Below are 23904 nucleotides of genomic sequence, written 5' to 3'. Positions count from 1 at the left end.
GTAATATTTATCACCGGGCAATGGATGAACAATGAAGTATTACTAAGGTAATACAATAAGTAATGCCGTTATAGTTTAAATCAGCTTACAGACGTCCTCTACATGGCATAGGCCTAACTCAAACACCCATAAAAGTAAAAGTTATATTTTTAAATAAACTCATTTTGTTAAAGTAGGAACTATACAGAAGAGAAATCATATATTTACAGAAGAATTTAAAGATATAAATGAATATCAACTCTGTTCTTTTACTCTCGCTATAGATTTAGAAAATTTATTACCAATTACCCTTTTCGTATATTTTTGAGATATATGTAACATTAGTAACAAATAAATAATAAAATATTTTGAATTTTGTCCTCTTAAGATTTCGTATATGGTCACCCTACACTGAATGAAAGTGAAACAGCGTAATATCTATGCGGCCGCAATCTGAATTCTAAGTAAAATATAATTAGAAACTGTTTTGCAATGATTGTGCAATGCACATTAACGCTAATACAAGACATTATACTTGCAGAGTTGAGGAAACATTTAAAAATACATTGAAGGACATTTGCGGGAAAAGCTTTAATTTACTTTCTAAGTTCAGAGATTATTCGAAAGCTTGCAGCGCGTGAACTGTCAAACGCGCGATGTTCATTGCAAACTGTCAAACGTGCGAAGTTCAAAGCAAACTGTCAAACGTGCGAATTTCATAGGAAACTGTCAAATGTGCGAAATTCATAGCAAACTGTCAAACGTGCGAAGTTCAAAGCAAACTGTCAAACGTACGAAGTTGTTAGCAAACTGTCAAACGTGCGAAGTTCATAGCAAACTCTCAAACGTACAAAGTTGTTAGCAAACTATCAAACGTGCGTAGCTCATAGGTAACTGTCAAAGGCGCGGTGTTCATAGCGAACTGTCAAAGGCGCGGTGTTCATAGTAAACTGTCAAACGTGCGAAATTCATAGCAAACTGTCAAACGTGCGAAGTTCAAAGCAAACTGTCAAACGTGCGAAGTTCATAGCAAACTTTCAAACGTACGAAATTCAAAGCGAGCTGTCAAACGTGCGAAATTCATAGCAAGCTGTCAAACGTGCGAAATTCATAACAAACTGTCAAACGTGCAAAGTTCATAGCAAACGTTCTAACGTGCGAAGTTCATAGCAAACTGTCAAACGTACGAAGTTCATAGCGAACTGTCAAACGTGCGAAGTTCATAGTTAGCTGTTTGAAACTTTCATAAGAACCTATTTTCCATTAATAAATGTAAACCTAAAAAGTTTTACTCAAGTTATGGCGTTAATACAGGAACAGGGTTTATTCTGTACATATGAGAGTTTTCTACCTATGTACTGACTCATCACGATATCTCTTAAATCATACGATTTAGATACTTGAAATTTGGAAGTGTCATTTCTGTTGTCAAGTAAAGATTAGCTAAGAACGAATTTTGTAAAAATCTAATTGTGGGGGAAATTTGGGACCACCCTTATTGTAAAATATGCACGTTTTCTTATTATATTTATACGTCAAATTACATGTATGTGTGCGTATGATATAGATGATACACCATAATCGCCGTGATCACAGTGTGGTATTAGTACGCAAAGGCCGCTGCTGATCCTCTGGAAACCTGTTTGTTAGCTGTGGTAATTCTACATAATTATTGAACAAAAAATTAATAATATATAAGATTGTATCCTCGGGAATTGAACCAGTGATTGCAAGTCTCACTCCTTTACCACCAGGCTACCACTGCTCGTGGAATAAATTACCAGGTATTAGGAGATTCGTATACGAACCGGCATAGTCCAGCGGATTGGCATGTTGAAAAGGCATTGGTCATATAGCTGAACATTTGCCGATAGCAAAGGTATATAATTAATGCACAAAATGTGAATTATATGAAATTGTGTCCTGAGAATCGAACACGCGACCTATGATCGCAGATTTCAGTCTTTACCGTCGTACCTTCATTTCAATACGGCATTGAAATTCTAAATTTGAATAAAGATATAAACTGTTATTTATATGTTTGCATTCGATATAAATGTAATAAAGGGTTCAATGACCCGGAGTAGTAATTGTCCTTTCGAAGCGTATCTAGGCACAGACAACCTAGACAGGCATTAGGCTAGTTGCCTAACTCGCCTAGGATATCGGCCTTAGGACAATTATCTGAATGGATAATTTGCATTCCGTCTATTTCAGAATCATTGTCAATAATTATACTATTTTGAAATTCTATCGAACAAAGTTAGGTTAGGTTGGTTAATTTGTCGCAAAAAAACAAACAAACTTTTTAATCTATAATATTTAATACCCTATGAAATTATAAACAAAAGTCATTGTCGTGAATTGTAAAAAAAACATGACAGCAAAAAAAATTTTGCCATATATAGAAAAAAAACATTAAAGTGTATTAATAATTAAATAAATAATATTTATGTTTTTAAATAGAAATCAACTTAAAAATACGTGAGATAAATTATTTTAATTTTCTATGGTTCGCGCCTACATGGTGTATTAGACGTTTTCGATTTTACATTGATTTATGGTACATGCTGTATATTACAACGTTAAAGATATACATTTTATATGTACTATATAAATCGCATAAAGGATTATTGTTGGGAGACATAAATAAATTTATTTACTAATATTTACGAATGTTAATTAAATTCTTCTAGAACTTATTTAATTGCACACTTCTTGTATAATACATAACCTCAAAATTAACGCTGATGCCGTTCTCTACCAGTCATTTATTTGAGCGTTGCAGAAATAATAAAAGTAGATGCAGTAAGTATAATAATTAAAAAGAAAAAATTTCTAAGTTAAGTATTAACTAGAAATCAGGAATAAAAAGGGATAATTGAAATGTAAAACTTAAATATTTAAATAAAAGGCGTCGGCTCTGTAGGTTAAACAGATAACGTATAAAACCAGTCTCGATATCGCACAGATCTTGAAAAGGGTAACCAGTGGGCATTTGAACTAACCAGATGACCTAGAAACCAGACAATGAATGCATAAGTACAACACTTAGTCATACTGCTTCGACCAAAGTGAACTTTATTTTATATCGTATTATATTTATTTCTAAAACTATTTATATTTAGTTTAATTTATTAATAAACACGACATTCAAAAATTCAAACTAAAAACATACATTGTTATAATTATAATAGTTTCTATTTATGGCCGTACTAAAAAAATACGCGGGAAAATTACTTTAATATACAGATAATTTTTTTTTTAAGTTTTATATTCAAATACGTAATTTTAAAAATAATTTTTTTGTTTTTATGTTTAGAATGTAACATTGTTTTATTCGTACTCGCATTTAAAAATATATACGCGGTAAAATTTTCTTTAGTTCACAGATTATAAATGAAATAAAATATTACATTGAAAACTTACATAAATTTAATATTTAAATATAAATAGTGTATTCATTGACCGTTGTCATTTTCTCTAATTATCATGTCATATTTAACTTATATTTTTTAAATAAATATGTATATGTAAAAAAATAGAATAAGTAATTTTAATGTTTAAAAAAAAAACAAATTATTGTTCATTAATGGTTTAGTAAAAAAAGAAGAAACTGTAGTCCGCAAATTTATGTTTTATTATCTTTTCTATTTTATTATTATCTTTATCTTTTTGTTTGTTATAATAAAATAATAGTAAAGTGACCAAAGAAAAGTACTGTTATGTACAATAAAAGAACATCTTTGTATAAAAACTGCATGTTAATTTTTTTTATTACTAATTTAAAAAATTATTTGTGTAATAAAAAAATTCTTTATTTACTTTCATCTTTTACGTAATATTTTTTTCCTTAATAGTCCGATTTAAATATATGTACATATACAAATAACTAACAAACAAAAACTCTACTGTCTATTTCCCTACTTTTTTCAAAATTGGAATAATATCTGAATAAAAACCAGTAAAACATATTTAAAAAATATTTTTGTTGATCCAGAACAATAAAAAGTATTTTGTTTTAAGAAGAACCGCTGGTATCCTATACACGTATTAAATAAAAAATACACACAATTCACATTTCACGTAAATAATCCAAGTGATAGCTTTTTCTGAAACCACAACCCTGTTCCGAAAGTATATACAAAATGTTTCATGGGAATTGATTAAATTTTAAAAAAATAAAAAATATGGAATACGATTTTAATTTTAAATTTTTGCTACATAAACTGCTATTTTTTAACGAAAATAATTCACATAGGTTATTTATACTAGCATTGTTAACAGTAGTGCTTGAATAAGAAAATTTCTAAATCTGCTAAATTATTGAATTTGAAATCATTATTTGATATAACAGACCGATTACTGCAATTTTTCAACGAATTGGATAGTAAATATTGTAATTTAAAAAAAAAGTACACAAATTGGTTACACAGCGAAAATATTTCAAAACATAATTGAAAGAAATGTTTTTTTTTGTTCATGTTTCTAATATTTATAAAAGAATGCATGCATAATTAATTATATTACACACAAATACAAAGTAATATATAAAAATATATTACTAAATGCAATTTTAAGGAAAGGCAACCAAAAGATAGTATTTTTTTTTGACAATTAATATTTGGTCGTCAAGAAATCTAACAACATACCTTAATCTAATTTAAAAAGTTTATCGCGTCTAATTTATTTAATCAACTCCCATAAAATTTGACGTTTTCACAACAATTAAACCACTTAATTTTGACACTTACGTAGAATTTGGCGGTCATTTTGTGGGTCAACTGTCACTGGTCACTCGCGAGTGCGCATGCGCAAATCTGCGCGCGGAGAATGGCGGCCGCGGACACGAGCGTCTTATATAGCTCCCCCGCCATGCGTTATTATATTAATTACATTTGTGTTTTCACTACATACCCGCCAATCGATCTGGATCTAACACTTCCTGCTTCCTTTATCCAGAACCATTGCCCGTTTCCAATGGAGATATAAAAAAAAAATTCTTATAAACGAATTGGTTACTGTTATGCAAATTTATGTAATCAACAACTCATAATAGAAAACTTTCCACTAAAGAGCAACATTATTAGTGTATAACATGAAATCAAATTAAATAATCATTAATTTTATACAAAAATATATATTAAAAAATAATAATCAGATTGATTTACGTAACTGCCTTCTTAAAAACAATGACTAATATGTTTATTTTAAAAACTGCAACAAATATATTTTATTTATTTCAATTAAAAATTTAGTAACATTATTCCTCCCGACGTTTCAAACAACTATTACAACTCAAAACATAAACTCTTCAAAAAATGTTGCAAAAAAATTGGGCTCGTCCGGGATTTGAACCCGGGACCTCTCGCACCCTAAGCGAAAATCATACCCCTAGACCAACGAGCCAGCTGACAGAAGTGTTCAATTATTTTATTGTAACAGAATGCATCTGCATTTATATTACATAATTAAAATAAATAAAATTTAACCAATAATAATAATAAACGATTCATTGTAACTCAAATTCAACTCCAAGCTAAATATGAAAATTCTTATAAGAAGAATTACAACATTGTTTTTTTTTTCTTCTATTAATTAATTTTTTTTTTTAATTTAATGTCAACTTGTCAAATATATGCCGATTGATTTTTTTTGTGCCATAATCCAACAAAAATTATAACACTTATTCATAACGATAAATAAATAAAAATATATAAGTGAAACTTTTTAATTTTAGCAGCAAATTTTTAAAAAATCCCTTTTTTAAAAAACCTCTAGTAAATTTTGACAGATGACAGTTATTGTTGTAATTAAAAGGAATTTTTAAGCAGTTGTATCAATTTAAATTCTAGCGTTTTTTCATTGAGAATCTCACATATATGTATATATGTCATACCATTCATCGCCCCCTTATAAAAAAGATACCAACTGTGGCAGAGGTCGCCAAGCTCCGTGACAGTTGAAGCCATTGTTCGAAATTTGAAATTTTTTGCAAACCACAAATTAATACGCATTTAAAACACGCAAACCAATATTTTTTTAAAAAACTTATATTTATTGAAATTATACAACAAAAGTACAAAATATGTGTATTGAAATTAGATATAACATGACAGCGCTCCTAATAATACTTAAGACACCGTTTAGTTAATTATGATCTCTGTTTGGATTTAGCTAATTTTATATATATTAAATCTAATATTCAAATTCAAAATATCTTTATTCAAGTAGGTATTTACATGCGCTTTTGAGTCGTTGATTATTTTATCATTATAAGCAATAAGAACGCTGTTCTGGTAAACGCCGGGCGGAAACTCAACAGTTGCCATTTCAAAATAAAATTTTACAATTTTTTATATGTTCATTATAACATCAACCATGTAAATACGTCAAGAAACCAAGTTCCACACATTTACATCAACTAAAAACTCTTCAATGCTATAATGAGATTTATTTAAATATATACTTTTAATTTTAGATTTATTACTAATTAACGGAAGGTCAGAGATATCTAATGTAGTTTATATATGCGTACACAAATCCAATGATAATTTATTAACCTTTTTAAAACAAAATTTTAGGCGTAATGAGTTCATTTTTTATTCTTGTATTTATCATGTGTATCTCACTCTATAAGATTTTAAATAATGATGCGTAAATAATATATTATTATAAACATATTTCAAAGCAAACGTTAGAATACCAAAGAATTTAAAAATATTTTAGGGAATCTCTAACTTTTAATAATTTAAGTTATAAATAGTCCGTACTGTTCTTTTCTGTAAAAATAAATATAGAATTAATATTTGCGGCACTGCCATTAAATATCTTCAAAGATGGCGCAATGAAAATAACTAGAATATACGAGTCGAGATGTATTTAAAGTTAATTTTTACATTTTTAATTCGAAAACCTGCTCCACTGAGTTTAATAATAATAATAAATAAAATGCTAATGATAATAATAATAGTGTTGGTAATAGTAGTAGTAATAATTATTATTACAATAATAATAACAGTATTAGTAGTAGTAGAAGTAACAATACTAATGATGGTGGTAGTGACGGTGATGATGATGATGATGATGACGGTGATGATGGTAGTGGTGGTGGTGGTGATCGTGATGATGGTGGCAGTGATAATGGTGGTGGCGATGATGGTGGCAGTGATAATGGTGGTGGTGATGATGGCAGTGGTGGCGATGATGATGATGGTGATGGTGGTAGTGATGGTGATGGTGGTGATGGTGTTGGTGGTGGTGATAGTGGTGGTGATAGTGGTGGTGATGGTGATGATGGTGGTGGTGGTGGTGATGATGGTGGTGGTGGTGGTGGTGATGATGATGATAATCATGACTATAAAATAATGGTAATAATAATGTTAATGGTAATAATAATTATAATAATAATAGTAGTAGTAATAATAATCATGATAATAATATATATAATAAAGCAATTTTATTTTATTTTATTTAAACAACTTAAAATAAGTTATTTTGAACTTTATATAATACTTTTAATAACTTTGTACTATGTTTGTATGGACCCCCTCAGGGTAAAAGCCTCCTCCAAAGCTTTCCATTTTTCTCTATCTTTGGCAACTTGAGCCACCCGTGACCTGCCGCAGCCACGATCTCGTCAGCCCATCTGGCATTAGGTCTACCTCTCGCTCTGGTACCTCGTGGTCCCGTCCATCTTATAACCCTCCTGTCCACCTGTTATCACCGTACCTCACCACATGACCTGCCCAGCTCCTCTTTTTTTGGAGGGAATAGGTGATGAATCTGTTAAACACGATTTTTGCGGATGGATGTGTTTCTCATTTTGTTTTTTTATTTGATATCCAAGTAGCTTCTCTGCATTCTTCTCTGAGTGGAGAAGAGTTCACCCTCCGAACTTTTACAGTTTACAATTTTACTAACATTTTTTTATTTATATGGTCCCTGTTTCAAATTTTCTGATAAGGAAATTTACATTTTATTCACATATTATTCTTTTCGCATACTTTTAAATTCCTTTACTCTTCTATTATTTTTCATATAATCTAACTTTCCTCTTCTTTCTTTATAATTCTCTAGCATTATTATACTAATTTCCTTTTAATGCATCGTCTCTCTTACTTCACATCGTTTTTCGTTTACATATATAAGTGAAAACTGAATGCATTTGTGTTTCTACGCATTTGATTTGTTTGTCGCTGACTTCTCTCTGTACCGGACGTATTTAAAACCTTCACAGACATGTAATAAAAATGAATAAAGGATGCCATTATTGGAGAACGATTTGAATTTAGTTTCTATCAGATTGTCGTTTTCCTGCATTCAAAACATCCGTTTTTTCTTTTTTTTATTAACATGTATCAAAAACTAAACATTGTAACCTGCCAATACGTTAACAATGTAATTTTATAATCATTTTATTATTTTATTAATGAATGGAAACGTAAAAGAGGAAATTGAGACTTTTATTAAATAAATATAGTGTATTAAACAATATTTTGTAAAAACAAACTCACTTTTTGATCTAAACTTTTGATCGTTTTAAGTTATATCTTCATTTCAGTCCATATCTCTGGGGATATATACTGTAATAAGAAAAGGACCAATATTTAGCCACTTCCACACATGCAGTGGTAGTCGTGCAACAAAGTGCACCGCCCGCCAGCACGCTGATAAATACACACTGCCGCTGTTAAACCACTCAACACGTGTTTCACACCTCCACGGGGCATCTTCAGGAGTTATGTTACACCGATTAGTGCCAAGAACAGAGTCATCAGACTCTGTTCTTGGCGGTGCACTTTGTTGCACGACTACCACTGCATGTGCTGAAGTGGCTAAATATTGGTCCTTTTCTTAATATATGTTTCATTTAATCCGGCTAAATATAAACCCGATCATAATATAAATGACCACAACACGCTGTAATGTTTACGAAATAACTTTAATTATTCAATGAATGATTTCTCCACATCAAAAGATAAATTTAAAATAACATGATAAGACATTTATCACGTTCAATCTATGTACAAGTAAACTGTTCTATAATTACGCATTATAACGATTAGGAGGTAGGCAGAATGGGCACAGAATTGTATTACGAAACGCAAAACATTGCACGTTGTTCGTTATTCATTCAGAACGCCGAAGCGCCTACTTCGGTGGTGAGATGTCTGTTAAATATATTAGGCGTGTGAGACCTCGTGGGAAGCTAGCTAACGTTACCTGCATACTGTGTGGGCTGGTGACCTGATGGTTCAGGAGTTAGTTGCCAAGAATGCTCAGGGTTCTATACCAGACACATCCCTCGCCATTTTATTCATGTAAACGCAGGTTTTCTATCAGTCAAAGAGGTACATACATAAATAGTAGATAGGTGTGTCAAATTTATTTAATTACGTAATACTAAATACATGATAATGTATATATATATAATTAAACTATTTGTCGATGCCATGACAACCTCTGTGACGTTTTGTCAGTCGTTGTATATCGTGCGACAGAGATAACGCTCTACGAAGTCGATGTGCCATATTTATAGCCGGGTACTGTAAGTAGTAATATGCTTTATTAAGTAAAGAAATAATTAGCGTAATTAATTTAAAGTGTTAATAGAATTTAAACTTTATATGTATATATATATATATAAATATAAATATATATATATATATATATATATATATATATATATATATATATATATATGCTTAGCACAAGAACAAGGGTCACTGGCATAGCTCGCCCGAATTGAATTAGCTAAACTTTCCATAGGCTTAAACAGTAGACTAGGCGAACAGGAAATAGATTCATTTTAACGTCCAAAGAGGTTTAATACATCTCAATTTGAAATAAGAATTTTCGAAACTTAAAAGCATTGTACGTATTTATGGAACGCGTATATAATTACGGTATATAAATCTTGTTACAATTCCACAGTAACCGGATACATTAGCAACATTGCCACCCCATACATAACGTCCATTGGCTTCGTGCCTCACTTTCACGGCACAAGGTCAAGTTACAGCTGACAGCATTTTCGGTTCGCGGACTCTATGAAATGTATTTGTAATTCATAACCCGGTTTTATTTTTAGCTACGCAACAATAAGAGAGTCAAGTTAAAAAAATTATTGTTATCATATTTAACAATAGATACTTCTTGGTATATTTCAACTCTGTACTACAGTCTATTCCAGTGGTGTTCAAACTTTTTGATATTTCTAGATTGTTTATAAAGTTAAAATTATTTTTATGAGCCGCAATTGAATAAGCACTTCAAAGTTATGCAAAATTTTATTTTTTTAATTTAATTTAAATATTAAATAGTTCTTTAAAATTTGATGAATGATTGGTGAAAGAGTGTGAAAGTGAATATTGATAAGCCAAAAAATAATCATTCAATCAGCCGTCACGGCATGTTGGCGTCACCTGGTTCATTCGTTGAATTTATTAAAAAAAAACTTTTAACCCTTTTCTTGATAATGTATCTGTAGAGATACATAAGAATTAAAAAAAATAGTGGCATCAATTTTGAACGCAAAGTAATCATTTCTATGTAAATGTTTAGGTAATTTCTTAATTTTCGAACGCTTGTTCAGTTTTTTCTGTTGATATCCTTGGGTCTTAAAAGTCAAGTGGTATGAATATTAATGTAACATTTAAAAAAATCTGCGAAGTTAAGGGATAATAATAGATACATAACCAGAAATAATAAACATTTTTCAAGCTGTTAAATAATAATTCTACTATTGTAAAATAGGTAATTTGACGAAAGCAACCGACATAAGCAAAATAACAACCCGATATTGACAAAGTACTATAATCAATATTTTATATTAATTTGCTGTCTAGAAAGTGACACTTTGGAATTTATTAACAAGCGGTCAATTGTTCAACGACTCATGGAAAGCTATGCTCGGAATCCCTCTAAAATATAGATTCAGGAATATGGAGACGTAAACAAACCAGACTGGCAAGTTCAAGCCACAAATTTAATGGTAACATTGAGTGAGATTAACAATAGCTGCGTTGGCAACATTGTTAATTTTAAAAATCATCAAATATGATATAATACATGGTGCAGCTTGTCTTTTTTACACTTTTTGTCGCTCATAATTTTTGTAGACATTTCTTTTGAAGAAAACACCCACTTTGAAGATTCTTTTGAAATTCAAAATATAAACAGCCTATGAGTGGAATAATCTGCTGGCGTCATTATTTCCAGAAAATTATAATTAAGGAGTCTTTAAAACAAGATTAAATAGATTTCTTCTAGGCAAGCATGTAGCATCGAAGATCGTCATCGCTGACGTGAGGTCTAATGTTTCGCCTTTAAATGAAACAAAAATGTTTTGTAACATATTACAATATCAAATAAAACATTTCGGGCACCATTGCCGAATTTATATATCATTTTATGTTATTAATGCGAAGGCGTTTTGGAATTTCTGTCAAAATATCAAGTATTCATCTAGCATAATACTCCTAAATCCTAAATGATGGTAAAAATGTTATATTTTAGTGATTAATACCAATGACCAAGCTTTTCAGAATTTACTGGAATAAAAAGCTCATGTCAAACAATATATGCTGCACAACTTCAGTGCTTGTTTAAGAGGTATCTGTTGAATGACGTCTTTCACGCAAATGCAGCACAGATATGGTACGATTGCGTTTGAACAACGTAAACCAGTTGTAAATAGCAAGATTTATGTCTGAAACCCCAACGAAAATCATAAATATTATAAAAAGAAATTGTTTTCATGTTTAATCTATAATGACGTCGACACGTTTGCCGCCATTTTGTGAAAATAAATAAGAGAATGACGTATGTAAGTAATGTCATGCGTTTTTAAAATTAAAAAAAAACTGTCCATTTTTAAATTTTATTGTAAGTTTAATTATTTATCCATTATTATCAATAATTTAAACCTAGATTGAATACTAATATGAGAACATAAACATAAGAAAGCGAAATATTTATACATGTTAAATTCATAATGTCGTTGAAACGTTATTTAATTTTGCCGCCATTTTGTGAAAATAAATGACAGATGGACGTACATATATGTATGCTGTCAACCAATTCCAAATTTTACAAAGAAAATCTATTTTTACTCGACATTTTTAAGTTTCATTCTTTATGTAATAATATGGGAACTTAAATGTAATAAAACGTAATATCTCCATATCTTAATTTCATAATTTTTAATTTGCCGCCATTTTGTGAACATATGTGACAGAATGACGTAATGTATTGTTAAAAAGATTTCTAGAATGTTCTATATTCGAATTTTAAATTTATCTCTTTCATATTATTTAACTAGCCAGCTTTTAAAACTTTCAATGTGGCCATTAAAATATTATATATTAAATTGTTTTCTGAAGAAGGGGGTATTAGAATTACATGATCAAGAATTAAAAATAAGTTAATTAAATAAACGTTAATTAATTTTTAACAAGTTCATAATAATACAAAATATTTAATACAATATTTTACATATCGTACACTATTGAATACATAGATTAGGTTGTAAACGTTATTTGACATATTCCTCTAGTCTTCCTTTCCTCTCTGTTTAAAGCAATTCTTCTTTCGATTGAATAATATACATATATAAAAAATATTTCTACAGGATATTTAAGTTTGTAGATATACATGAAACCTATTTCGAGTTACAAAGCTAATAATATTTCTTCGCAGGTTTTGTTTGCGTACGATCTGCAAGGACGTGGTAAATTACCATACAAAGCAAGGCCGTCTTCGTGTCGCGTTGTCCGGTTCACCGTCCGGTCCTGTAAGACCGTCCGGCTGTGTATATATGACTCACAATATACGTAGACCAACCCTGTTCCGTAGCAAATCGTATTTCTTCGTCGTATAAAATGTATTTTTAAGGTTGTAAATGTAATCACTGTAAAAAAACGCATTTGGAATGGCTAGAATGCTCCTAAGCAGACATTCTATAATGGCCCCTGTTTTTGGGGCCTATCGTTCCCTCTATCTAGCTTATAGTTATAATAGGGTTGGTGCGGAATTTTTTTATTCAACTTTTATTATTAGTCCTTCAAATTCTCTTTCATTCTATCAAATATTACATTTTCTTACATTCTCTTTTCATTCATTCACAATTCTTACATATATCGTCTCTTTCTTCGCCACTATCTTACGTTTTAAAATGTTTTACAATTTTCTGTACTCTTTTTTCATTTTTATCTTATCTGTATTTCTATTCGTATGTCTATTTTAGGGTAAATTTTTAGTTTAACGTTTATTTTACTTTTATCTATCCAACCTTTTTCAGTTTTTGTGTTTTTGTTTTATTTACGAATTCTTCTATTATTTTTTGGTTAAGCTGTCTTCTTTTTAAGCAGATTATCCTATACTTCTGGCAGCCGGCCCGCCATCAGTTCATGATTTGCCCGAGTGGCCTCTAGTCTTAATAAGTCCGTGCAACCATGGCCTATACCAACATCCCCTGACCTTGACGAGGTCATCTGTTCACCTTGGACGTGGACGTCTTACGCTGTGCCTGTGGTCTCCACTCATAGTACTATAACATCGATTAATATAAATATTTTTACACAGTGATATTTTTATTCTGTGATATTTTTACACTGTGGTATTTTTACACTATCATATTTTTACACTGTGATATTTTTATACTGTGATATTTTATACTGTGATGTTTTCATACTGTGAATTTTTATACTGTGATATTCTTATGACCGTTTTTATTTTAACTAACCAAAAATAACTAGGCTATGGCATAGTAATTTTTTTTTAATAATTCCGATAGTTAAATTCTTCTTAACACAATGAAAGCTTTATAAAGTCGGTGATATATTCATTCTGTGATATTTTTACATGGTGATATTTTTATTCTGTAATATTTTTCCACTGTGATATTTTTATAGTATGATATTTTATACTGTGATGTTTTCATACTGTGAATTTTTATACTGTGGTATTCTGATGCCCGTTTTTATTTTAACTAACCAAAAATAACTATGCTATTGCATAGTAACTCTCTTTAATAATTCCGATAGTTAAATTCTTCTTAACATAATGAAAGCTTTATAAAGTCGGTGGTATATTTATTCTGTGATATTTTTAAACAGTGATATTTCTATTCTGTGATATTTTTACACTGTCATATTTTTACACTGTGATATTTTTATACTGTGATATTCTGATGCCCGTTTTTATTTTAACTGACCAAAAATAACTAGGCAATTGCAGGTAACTCTCATTAATAATTACGATAGTTAATTTCTTCTGAACACAATAAAAGCTATATAAACTCGTTTTAGAAGCTGCACGTGGGAAAACTTTTTTTTTTATTATTAAAAGCGCTTTGACTTTAATTGCAGTCACCTTGACTCTGACGGATCTTTCACTCACGGTTTTCGTGAGTTCCCTTGCAACCGGATGCAGGTCACAGTTGAAACTAGATCTAAATAACTGTATATTAAATCATTAAAGATAACTAAAAGAAGTGAAAGATGTACATGCAAGAAGATATATAAGAATGGTTTAATTTGTTAGTTTATTTATTTTCAAACATGCGCGTTTCTATCGTTCTTCCCCTTTCTTGGGTTCACATGGAATATTTTTACAAAAAAAATTGTCATATTATTTGCGTCACGTTTTTTACTTCTCAATGTCATTTATTTACCCATCTTTCATTATTGACTAATTAATCATTATTTCCTAATTATTTTATTCGTCACCTCACTTTTCGTTTCCACCAGAATAATACAGGTTTGTCGTAGTTGTTTGATACAGCTAGTGCAAGACAGGTCATATTTGGAAACCTATGTCATGCAGTTGGCGTCTATCGATTAGTTTTTTAAGACGTCGTGTATTATTGTATTGATTTAATTTAGGCTATATCTGATAAAGTGTATATGTATACATATGTGTTAAACTTTATTAACCCTTTCCACTCCAAGGCTGTTATGTAGCATCGATAAAATTTAATTGAATTATAGTATCTTGCGATTCTAGAATATGTTTCATTCATTCGTGATTCAAACATTTTAGTAACAAAAATCTTTCCCGTTTTAAAATTTTCCGCGAAAAGAAGTATTACACCATGTCGAGTATCACTCGACAGTGGAGCTTGTGGAACAAAATCAGTGTCGAGTGACACTCGACTCGACATTGGAGTGGAAAGGGTTAAAAGAAATATGTTGTTGTTGAGTTTCTTCCTGCTTCTTATTCACAACTATAACACACTGCGAAGCAGAGTAGAGTAAAAAATAAAATAGATTAAATAAATAAATACATAATAAGTTGACGATCAATAAGGGTTGTTAAAAGTATTAATGTTGAAATCAAAATGCAACAATATATTTCACAGTTTAAAAATCTTACATAATTTGTTATTTAAACTATACTTTTAACTATAACAGAAGCGGTATACTATTAACATGTATACAATTGTTTCCGTAATGGCGTTTCATCCGTTTTTTTACCTTTAAACCTAAATTTAAAATTATATTCATAAATAAATCTTATTATAGCATATAAGAGTTTTTAGTTAATTTCATTATGCTATACTTGGTTTGTTGAATCATTTACATAGTTAATATTATAATGTACACATCAAATAGTGTTACATTTCATTAAAATCGAGCAATTGTTGAATATGTAGTAATTTATTGCTTATAATGTTTAAATAATTGACAATTCAAAATTGCGTTGTAAATGTTTACTTCAATAAAGATATTTTGAATTTCGAATACAGTTTTAAAATGAATTTGTGTCAAAAAACAAATCTTACGAAAATTTATTTCTCAATTGTTAAATTTTAACATTGTTTCATAAATGTCATTTTTAGATTTATCTTTCTGACGAATCTTTGACACGTAAAATTCTAAATACTCTCTTGCAACAAACCAAAAAGTTTTCTATGACAAATAGACAAGAATAAAAACGCAATTTAATAAGACTGCAATCTAGGACTTTCTACGAGATATTAAAGTCAACGGAATTCGTTGGAAACAGGCCGCTTTGTCCAGCTGTGGATGTCGTATAATGAAAATTATGGTGATACTGACATACATCACACATACAGGATGATTGTTTATATGCGTAAAAGCTATAAAAGGATAAATATATAACTCATTTGTCTGTTATCTATAAATATATAGTGCAACATATCCAAAAAAATTATTATGATAATATACTAATAAAAAGTGCTTTCAATATTCGAATTTTTACAAAAATAAAATTTTATTATTATTTATTATCTGTTCCTGTATACTTTGTACTAGCTGAAGTTATTGACATGTCGTCATTACAAAAAAAATAAGTTAATGTATTTCTAAGTCATCACTTTATAAAGGACGTTTTGAATTAGATGTAGTATATATATATATATATATATATATATATATATATATATATATATGTGTGTGTGTGTGTGTGTGTGTATGTGTGTGTGTATATATATATAGATTTAGCTTTTACACTTTAACCAATCACCCTGTATATGTAATATAAAATATACCATTTGTAACATGAGGTATACATATGTACAATATAATTCTACAAACAATTTCAGATCTGCCACTGGAGAGATTTAAAACCGATATTAAAAAAAATATTATTGAAAAAAGTATATCATTCTATCCAAGAATACTATACTGATGTTAATGCGTGGAATTAAATGTTGATGCTCACTCGGGAAGCTAGTTATTGTCGCGCGCTCTTTATAAAACTATATTTGTAAAGAGCAACTGTTGAGTTTCCTGTAGCTGCAGCAGAACTGCCTTCCGAACAGAGCAGCTTCCTGTAATGACAACAATGCCTATTTACGATGACGAAAGTACCTGTAACATAATAAAGGGTGTTTAAATCAGAATACCGTGCTGCAGTTTGATCCAATTACTAAAATATTTTGAGGCGGGGCGAAACAATAGGTGAAGGTTCGTTATTCGTGTCAAGAATTTATGCCTTTGTCCAGTTCACATAATGCCAGTGTCTAGTGTTGTATAAAAAAAAATAAAGTCAGACCACGCCCTCTATCGAAAAAAGATACACTTGTTACATCTCAATGCGTCCACTATCGTCTTCTAGCCGGCTTAATTATGTCATATGTCCACTTGGTCGTCACTCGAGTGCCTTTTTCCCACTTTATAATAGCAATGGATAATAACTATTGTTTCTATCTATGAATATTAACAAGAAAAAATTGCAAAGAAATAAGGTATAGCGCATGCCTACCGCCTATCACGCCCCACCGCCTTTATGATCGCCATGAACCAGCGACGTCTCACAACCTACACTACGTTGGCGATCTACCTAAATCACTTAATCACGCTATATCCATTGGCTCATATTTGCCATTCCAGAACCTTCGAACCCCAACAGCCTGTGTACCACAATGCCACTTAAAACGAGCAATTCTTCGAGCTAAGTCCTTACTTTTTCTAATGCTCATTTCTTAACTGATCTCGCAGCGAAACTCTAAGCATAGCCATCTCTGTTGCTTTATTTAATATATTGTCAGTAAGAAAAGGACCAATATAAAGCCACTTCCGCACATGCAGTGGTAGTCGTGCAACAAAGTGCACCGCCCGTCAGCTTGCTGATAATTGCGCATGCGGCAAACCGATTAGAGCCACTAACCGGTGTAACATAACTCCTGAAGATGCCCCGTTGAGGGGTGAAACACGTGTTCAGTGATTTAACGGTGGCAGTTGTGTAATTCGCATTGTTTGCCGCATGCGCATTTATCAGCGGGCGGTGCACTTTGTTGCATGACGACCACTGCATGTGCGGAAGTGGCTAAATATTGGTCCTTTTCTTACTGACAATATATCAAATCTGAACGTCACCACAGGCAATATATACGTATTAAAGACCTTCGTTATTAAACATTGCACTATTTTGGAGAAGGTATTTGAGAGCTTTTCGAACGCTGCCATTCCGAGAAATGGAACTTGATATATTGACTCATTTACATGTTTAATATTATAATGTTCGCATTAAAAATAGTTAAATTTCATTTAAAAGAGCAAATGTTGAGTTTCCACCAGAACAACGTTCCGAGATGATGGTAACTTACTGCTTAGAATGTTAAAAATATAGAAGATTATAAAGTGCGTGTTCAAAAGAATTCATCGTAAACATGACATACATTAAACAAATTAAATTACTGGCCAAAATACTTCAACCATAAACTTCCATGCACTTAAGGTCTAGATGAGTACGTGCATCGAAAAAAAAAGTAAATTTGCAAAACAGTCCTTGACATATCTAGTACAGAAACTCGATGTTGCAATACGAACGCATGTCCTAAACAAACAGACCTACGGTTCATTAACAATAGCTCTTAACTCAACGACATAAAGACGAAATTATAAAATGGAGATGTAAATATATAAATTTGTTTTGTTTTACTTACGATGCGGCCCGCGGCAAAGTTATTCGTCGCGGTTTCCGAACGTCTCGTAACGAACCTACTGGCTGAATAATCAATGCATTTGCCTCGACGATATGTCAGATTGACATATGTCAAATGCTAACCATTGTTGCCCGCCAATTTGTAAACAGTACAATTTAGCAATTCATATATTGTTATAATATTTCGAGACTGTTTCGTTACATTTAACTGGAATGTATTTTACAATTTAAACAATTAACTGGCGTTTATTACAGACGTGTTAATAACATTAATATGTTGCATTATCTTAACCTTAACATAAATAGTTAAGTAAAATGACAAAATAAAACTTTCATTAAATGGTAACGATATCGATAAGTTTCATATACAGGTGTTTGGATAGATTTAAAAGCTTTAAAAATTTAATGTCTGTTACCAAATACCCTGTACATCATCACTCTAAAATATGTTACATTAATATATTTTCTGTTTGGAATTCGATAGGCCAATAGCTTATGTCAATACAAAGACTGCAGCAACAGACAGTAAACAATAATTAAAATGTCGTAATCATATTTTTATATATTAATATATACGTATACATTATTTGACAGCTAATTAATAAGTTATGCAATAACCTCTTTAAAGTTTTTACACCTGTAACAAATTGCCATATATGTATCATATATTTTAAGATGAGGGGGAGTATGGTTCCTTGGTAATTTGAATTTTGAAACCAATTTTTCATACTTTTTGATACTCCTGATTTTTACTGTAAATTCACCCCTTTACAACCTTTACATCTATAATTAATCAACCTGTATAAATATACAGATTATTTCTAAATCAAATTTTAAAAAGAGTTTTTTTGTCATTATTTGTCTATGGTAAAGTATAATTGGTGTAGAAAAATAAACGTATTTAAAAAAAAACTAATCGTTTCACGTCAAAACTGTGTCAAATATAAAACAAACATGGACGTGTGAAGATGTGAAAAATTAATTGTATTTCATACCAAATACAACCACAAACATGTCACAGATTTTGAAATGTTTATAATGAAACGCAAGAATCCATTACAGCAATAATAACATTGATCGAATTTCAACAAAATATACGTACACAACCTAACCTTCGTTTTGAAACTGAAATGTATTAGAAGAAATCCGAAGAAATAACGCATCAAATCAATGGAGAAATAATTAAAACAAATCAATTTTTAAAATATTTAATAACAAGATAACAAGAATATATCGATAAAATAAAAAAATTCTGTCACAGAAGATAAACAGATTAAAAAAATACAAACTAATCTGACATAACAGATTAAAAATATAAAAGGATATAAACTTATTCAATGAACAAACAGATTTCTTTCTATTTTAATGAAGTGATTAGTTGTTTTAACAGATTAAAATTATCTAAACCTTCGCAAATGGCACCGACAATCCACATGAAGGAACTACGTCAGATACATTACAAGGCACGTTTTGCGTTTTACTTAACATTGGTCGTGTTATTCGTGTTTATTTTAAAAACTGCATACAGGACTATCGTGAAGAATATATCGAGAGTGTATCTGGATCCTTATAACCGTTCGATCTGTGATTTGAGACGGTAACAACATTTCATAACAAAATATAACCTATTTTAATACGTAATCTTTTTTTCATTAAAACCATAAACATCATTTCAACGGTAGAACTTCCCCAGCTGGACAGTGGGCTCCCTTATAGATTACTACAACCGCTTATAACTTAACTTGCTTTAAGCGTCATCCAACGACCTTAATAATTTCTATTTAATGGAATCAGGCGTTACCTTGCGGAAGTCCATCCTAAGTAAGAAAAGGACCAATGCGAATTACACAACTGCCACCGTCAAATCACTCAACACGTGTTTTACCCCTCCACGGGGCATCTTTAGGAGTTATGTTACACCGATGAGTGCCAAACATAGAGTCTAATTTGTTTCTCTTCTTGCATTGTTTGCCGCATACGCATTTAACAGCGGGCTGTCGGGCGGTGGACTTTGTTGCACGACTACCACTGCATGTGCGGAAGTGGCTAAATATTGGTCCTTTTCTTACTTAATAATTTCGTCTAATGTCTTTGTGGGTTGTAGTTTATACGCCCTACGCTGGGCTTGCAGCCTGCTGCCACTTTAAGCTACCCATCTGAGCTGTATCTGTTAATTGTGTTCGTCTATAGATGTCGTTCCAGATTACATCTCTCAGACAAATCCCGTGGCTCGTTGAGAGACTTGCACGAAGAGAGATCACGTTTCACTGCCATGGGTCATAATTGGCAACACAAATTAATCATAGACTTTATTTATAAGACGCGGATGGAGTAGATGGGAAGACGTTCCATAGTTTTCCGAACGCTGACCATCTAAGTTTGATTCAACGTTCGACCTCGTTGAAAAGATCTACCTAACTCAAATGTTAAATATAGGCCATCCCCACAGATATCTTAGGGGAGACATACCGTAATCGCCACTCTTGGCAGGGCGGTTTGTGACTGCAATCTGGTATCACAGTCCTCTGGAAGCTTATTTGTGAGCAGTGGGTAATGGGTTGGAGATTGCAATCTAGTATCACAGTCCTCTGGAAGCTTATTTGTGAGCAGTGGGTAATCCTATGTAGTTTAAGTACAAAGTGTGAATTATTTAAGAATTTTTCCCAGGAATAGAAGCCAAAACCTATCGGAAGTCTCAGTCCTAACCGCATTTCTCACATTTACAGTCCATTTCTGCATCTAATGTTTGCGGACCGACCTCAAAATTCTTAATAATATATATGTATGTATATAGACAAATTTTTACATTTATATATGTATGTAAACAAAAATAATGTACAAAAATGTTGATACTGATAAAATATACTATTATTATCTCATACAATACTTAGAATAAATTAAAACATTTGTCACTAGCTGTCAAGCATTTTACAACAATCAAAATCAAAAATGGCACATTAGAATGCTATAAAACGAAAATTATTGCTGCTATATGTAACATAAAGCATTACATTAAAAATCAAAAATATAATCATAACTAATATCTTGCGTGTGAAAAATCTTGATTTTGTATGTACTCTCTGTAAGTTATTAAGACAATAATTATATAAATATAATAATCATTCTGAATCAATATTTTTATTGAACTGCGACAAGCTAATAATATTTGGACAGTATGAAAACAGCAGCTAGTTTTTCCTTTTAGGTCTTTATTAATACTTCTTAATAGAGCATTATTGAGGACCCAATTTTACATGCGTATATAACAGAATTTTTACGGCATGTCCTCTTTCGGAATGACGTTTACGTCCAATAACACAACTCAACACTATTTTTTAAATTTATTTGCGGAAACTAATTAAGGATGCATAAGTCGGAAATAACTAATAAAGCAGCCATAATAAATTAGAAATGATTAAGCAACATAAAATTTTATAAAGTTCAAGGTATTGATATTTTTATTTGAATATTCTAAATTATAATTCTATTTTACATAGATAATTTTAAAAGAGCAAAACCATATCAAGAACGGTGAAAAAAATTGCCGATAGCTCCTTGTGTCTTACTATTATATGGCTAATATCACAACTACTGCGTCGTAAAGCGTTAGCGCTTGAAGAAGTTGTAGAAGAAACTCCAGCACAGATTAGCAAGTTGAAATGAAAGTACTCCATATAGCAGAACCAAATGCCGCTGGGGTTTTTTGGTTCTAGAGGACCAACTACGGAATGGTAAGACCATAATATTATGTTCACTCACAAGACAGACAGACGAACTTTTAAATTCATCAGAAGAAGCTGAATAATGGTGATATCGATTTTATTCCAAATCTAAGGGAAGCCTTATTAGCAGGTTTTAAAATCCTAATTCTTTTTTTTTCTGAATGCATGGCATGGGTGTTCACCTTGCGCTGCCTACATCTAGTGACTTCTCGCAACATTAACTATATCGTCGGTCCTCCAAGAAATCTTGCAGTTGTAATTTAATAGTAATTTCGTCAAAATAAGCATGATGTAATAGTATTTCGTATGAAACAGTAACACAACAATATTCTATTTCTGTAGAGATATAGAACCTCGTTTTGCGTCTAAAATTACTATTCATGTTTTTACAATGAAAAAATACAATATGATCTAACTAAACTTTTTTTTCTCTGAACGATTCGTTGTTTTTGACGACGATTTCGAATTTAAAAAGAAATATGTAGTGTCAGATTCAGAACGTATCGTATTGCCACAATTCGTTCTTTAAAATGATTCTTGCGCGTTGATTTGAATTCAACCACCGCCAATGCTTCACAATCACCAATCACCTGTCAATGGCTAATTTTTGAGGAAATAAGTGTACGGAAAAAAAATAGACAAAAAATGTATAAGATTAGTCAAGATTATTTATCTTGACTACCTAAATCTGTGATAAATGTAAAGAAAATAAGAAAGTTTTAATGAAATTATAGAGGAATATAAATGTAAAAAAAACCTAAATAGAACATAATGTAAACCTATAGAATTCTGGTGAGAAGGTGAAGAGATAGAAGATGAATGTAAGAATTAGATAAATATGAAAGGAACGAAAGATTTTGTGAAGAATAATATATGACTCAAATAAAATCTGACTCAATTTTGAAGTAGAGAAAGATAAAAACACCCGCTAAAGGCGTAGGGATCCTTTGAATTTACCGCGTAATATCGTAAGTAGATTTTGTAAGGATTTCTCTCGTGTCTGGATCTGATACGCCCACGCCTTTGCCCATTACCCAGTCCACATAAAACACGGCCCTCAATAACCTCACTACAGTGTCCACAAATATGTATTTTTAAACGGTTTTATTTATTTCGACCCGTACGGAATTTGTTTGGGTCAAAATTAGAAATTGAAATTTAAGCACATTCCCGTTGTCAGATTGATCTGAAATTTGGTACGCACATTTAATTTAGATGACAATACAATATTATAAAATCAATAACATTATAAATCTAAGATGGCCGTCGATACAAAATGGCGGATTACATATTTTTCCTTAACCCCCTCAATATGGGTATCAAATGAAAGTGCTACACTAGTAAAACACGATGATTATGTCAAAATTTAAAATTCAAGATGGACGCCGTTCCAATATGGCTGACTAGGTACATATTTTTCCACAACCACCACAATATGGGTATCAAATAAAACCGTTTAAAAAACCGTTTAACTTAAAAGTTTTTTTACCGATTTTAAATTACATTTAGACGTGCTCTGATAATAGCCTGGTGGTACAGGACTGTGACTTGCGATTGTAGTTCGCTAGTTCAATTCCCGGGATACAAGATTATATAATTCACATTTTCTACATTAATTATATAGGATTAACATTGCTAAGAAATAAGTTTCCAGAGGATGGACAGCATCGTCCTCTGCGTACCATAATACCACACGATCTCCAACCCGCTTGTCAAATGTATCTATTATTGTATATCCTTTCATAGATATCTTTGGAGAAAGCCTTTTCAGCGACATACTAACGACAGT

General features: G+C 31.1%; 1 protein-coding gene and 1 non-coding gene across 2 annotated transcripts in view; both read right to left on the bottom strand.

Annotated features, from left to right (window-relative positions):
- The window catches only part of LOC137932886 (uncharacterized), a 56356-nt gene extending 51552 nt beyond the window's left edge, over positions 1-4804 (bottom strand). Inside the window, exon 1 of the mRNA XM_068776573.1 lies at positions 4734-4804. Coding sequence (XP_068632674.1) covers positions 4734-4751 — 18 coding nt within the window. The 5' untranslated portion in view covers positions 4752-4804. The remainder of the gene's footprint in view (positions 1-4733) is intronic.
- Positions 4805-5316: 512 nt separating this feature from the next.
- TRNAP-AGG (transfer RNA proline (anticodon AGG)) lies at positions 5317-5388 on the bottom strand. The gene has a single exon. It is a non-coding gene; the product is annotated as a tRNA-Pro (tRNA).
- Positions 5389-23904: the final 18516 nt, after the last annotated feature.

This window comes from Battus philenor, unplaced genomic scaffold (genome assembly GCF_028537555.1).
Source record: "Battus philenor isolate CCGP_79_NKW_IND1 unplaced genomic scaffold, ilBatPhil1.0.hap1 SCAF_12, whole genome shotgun sequence".
NCBI lineage: Eukaryota > Metazoa > Arthropoda > Insecta > Lepidoptera > Papilionidae > Battus > Battus philenor.
This window is presented reverse-complemented; position numbering and strand designations above follow the sequence as displayed.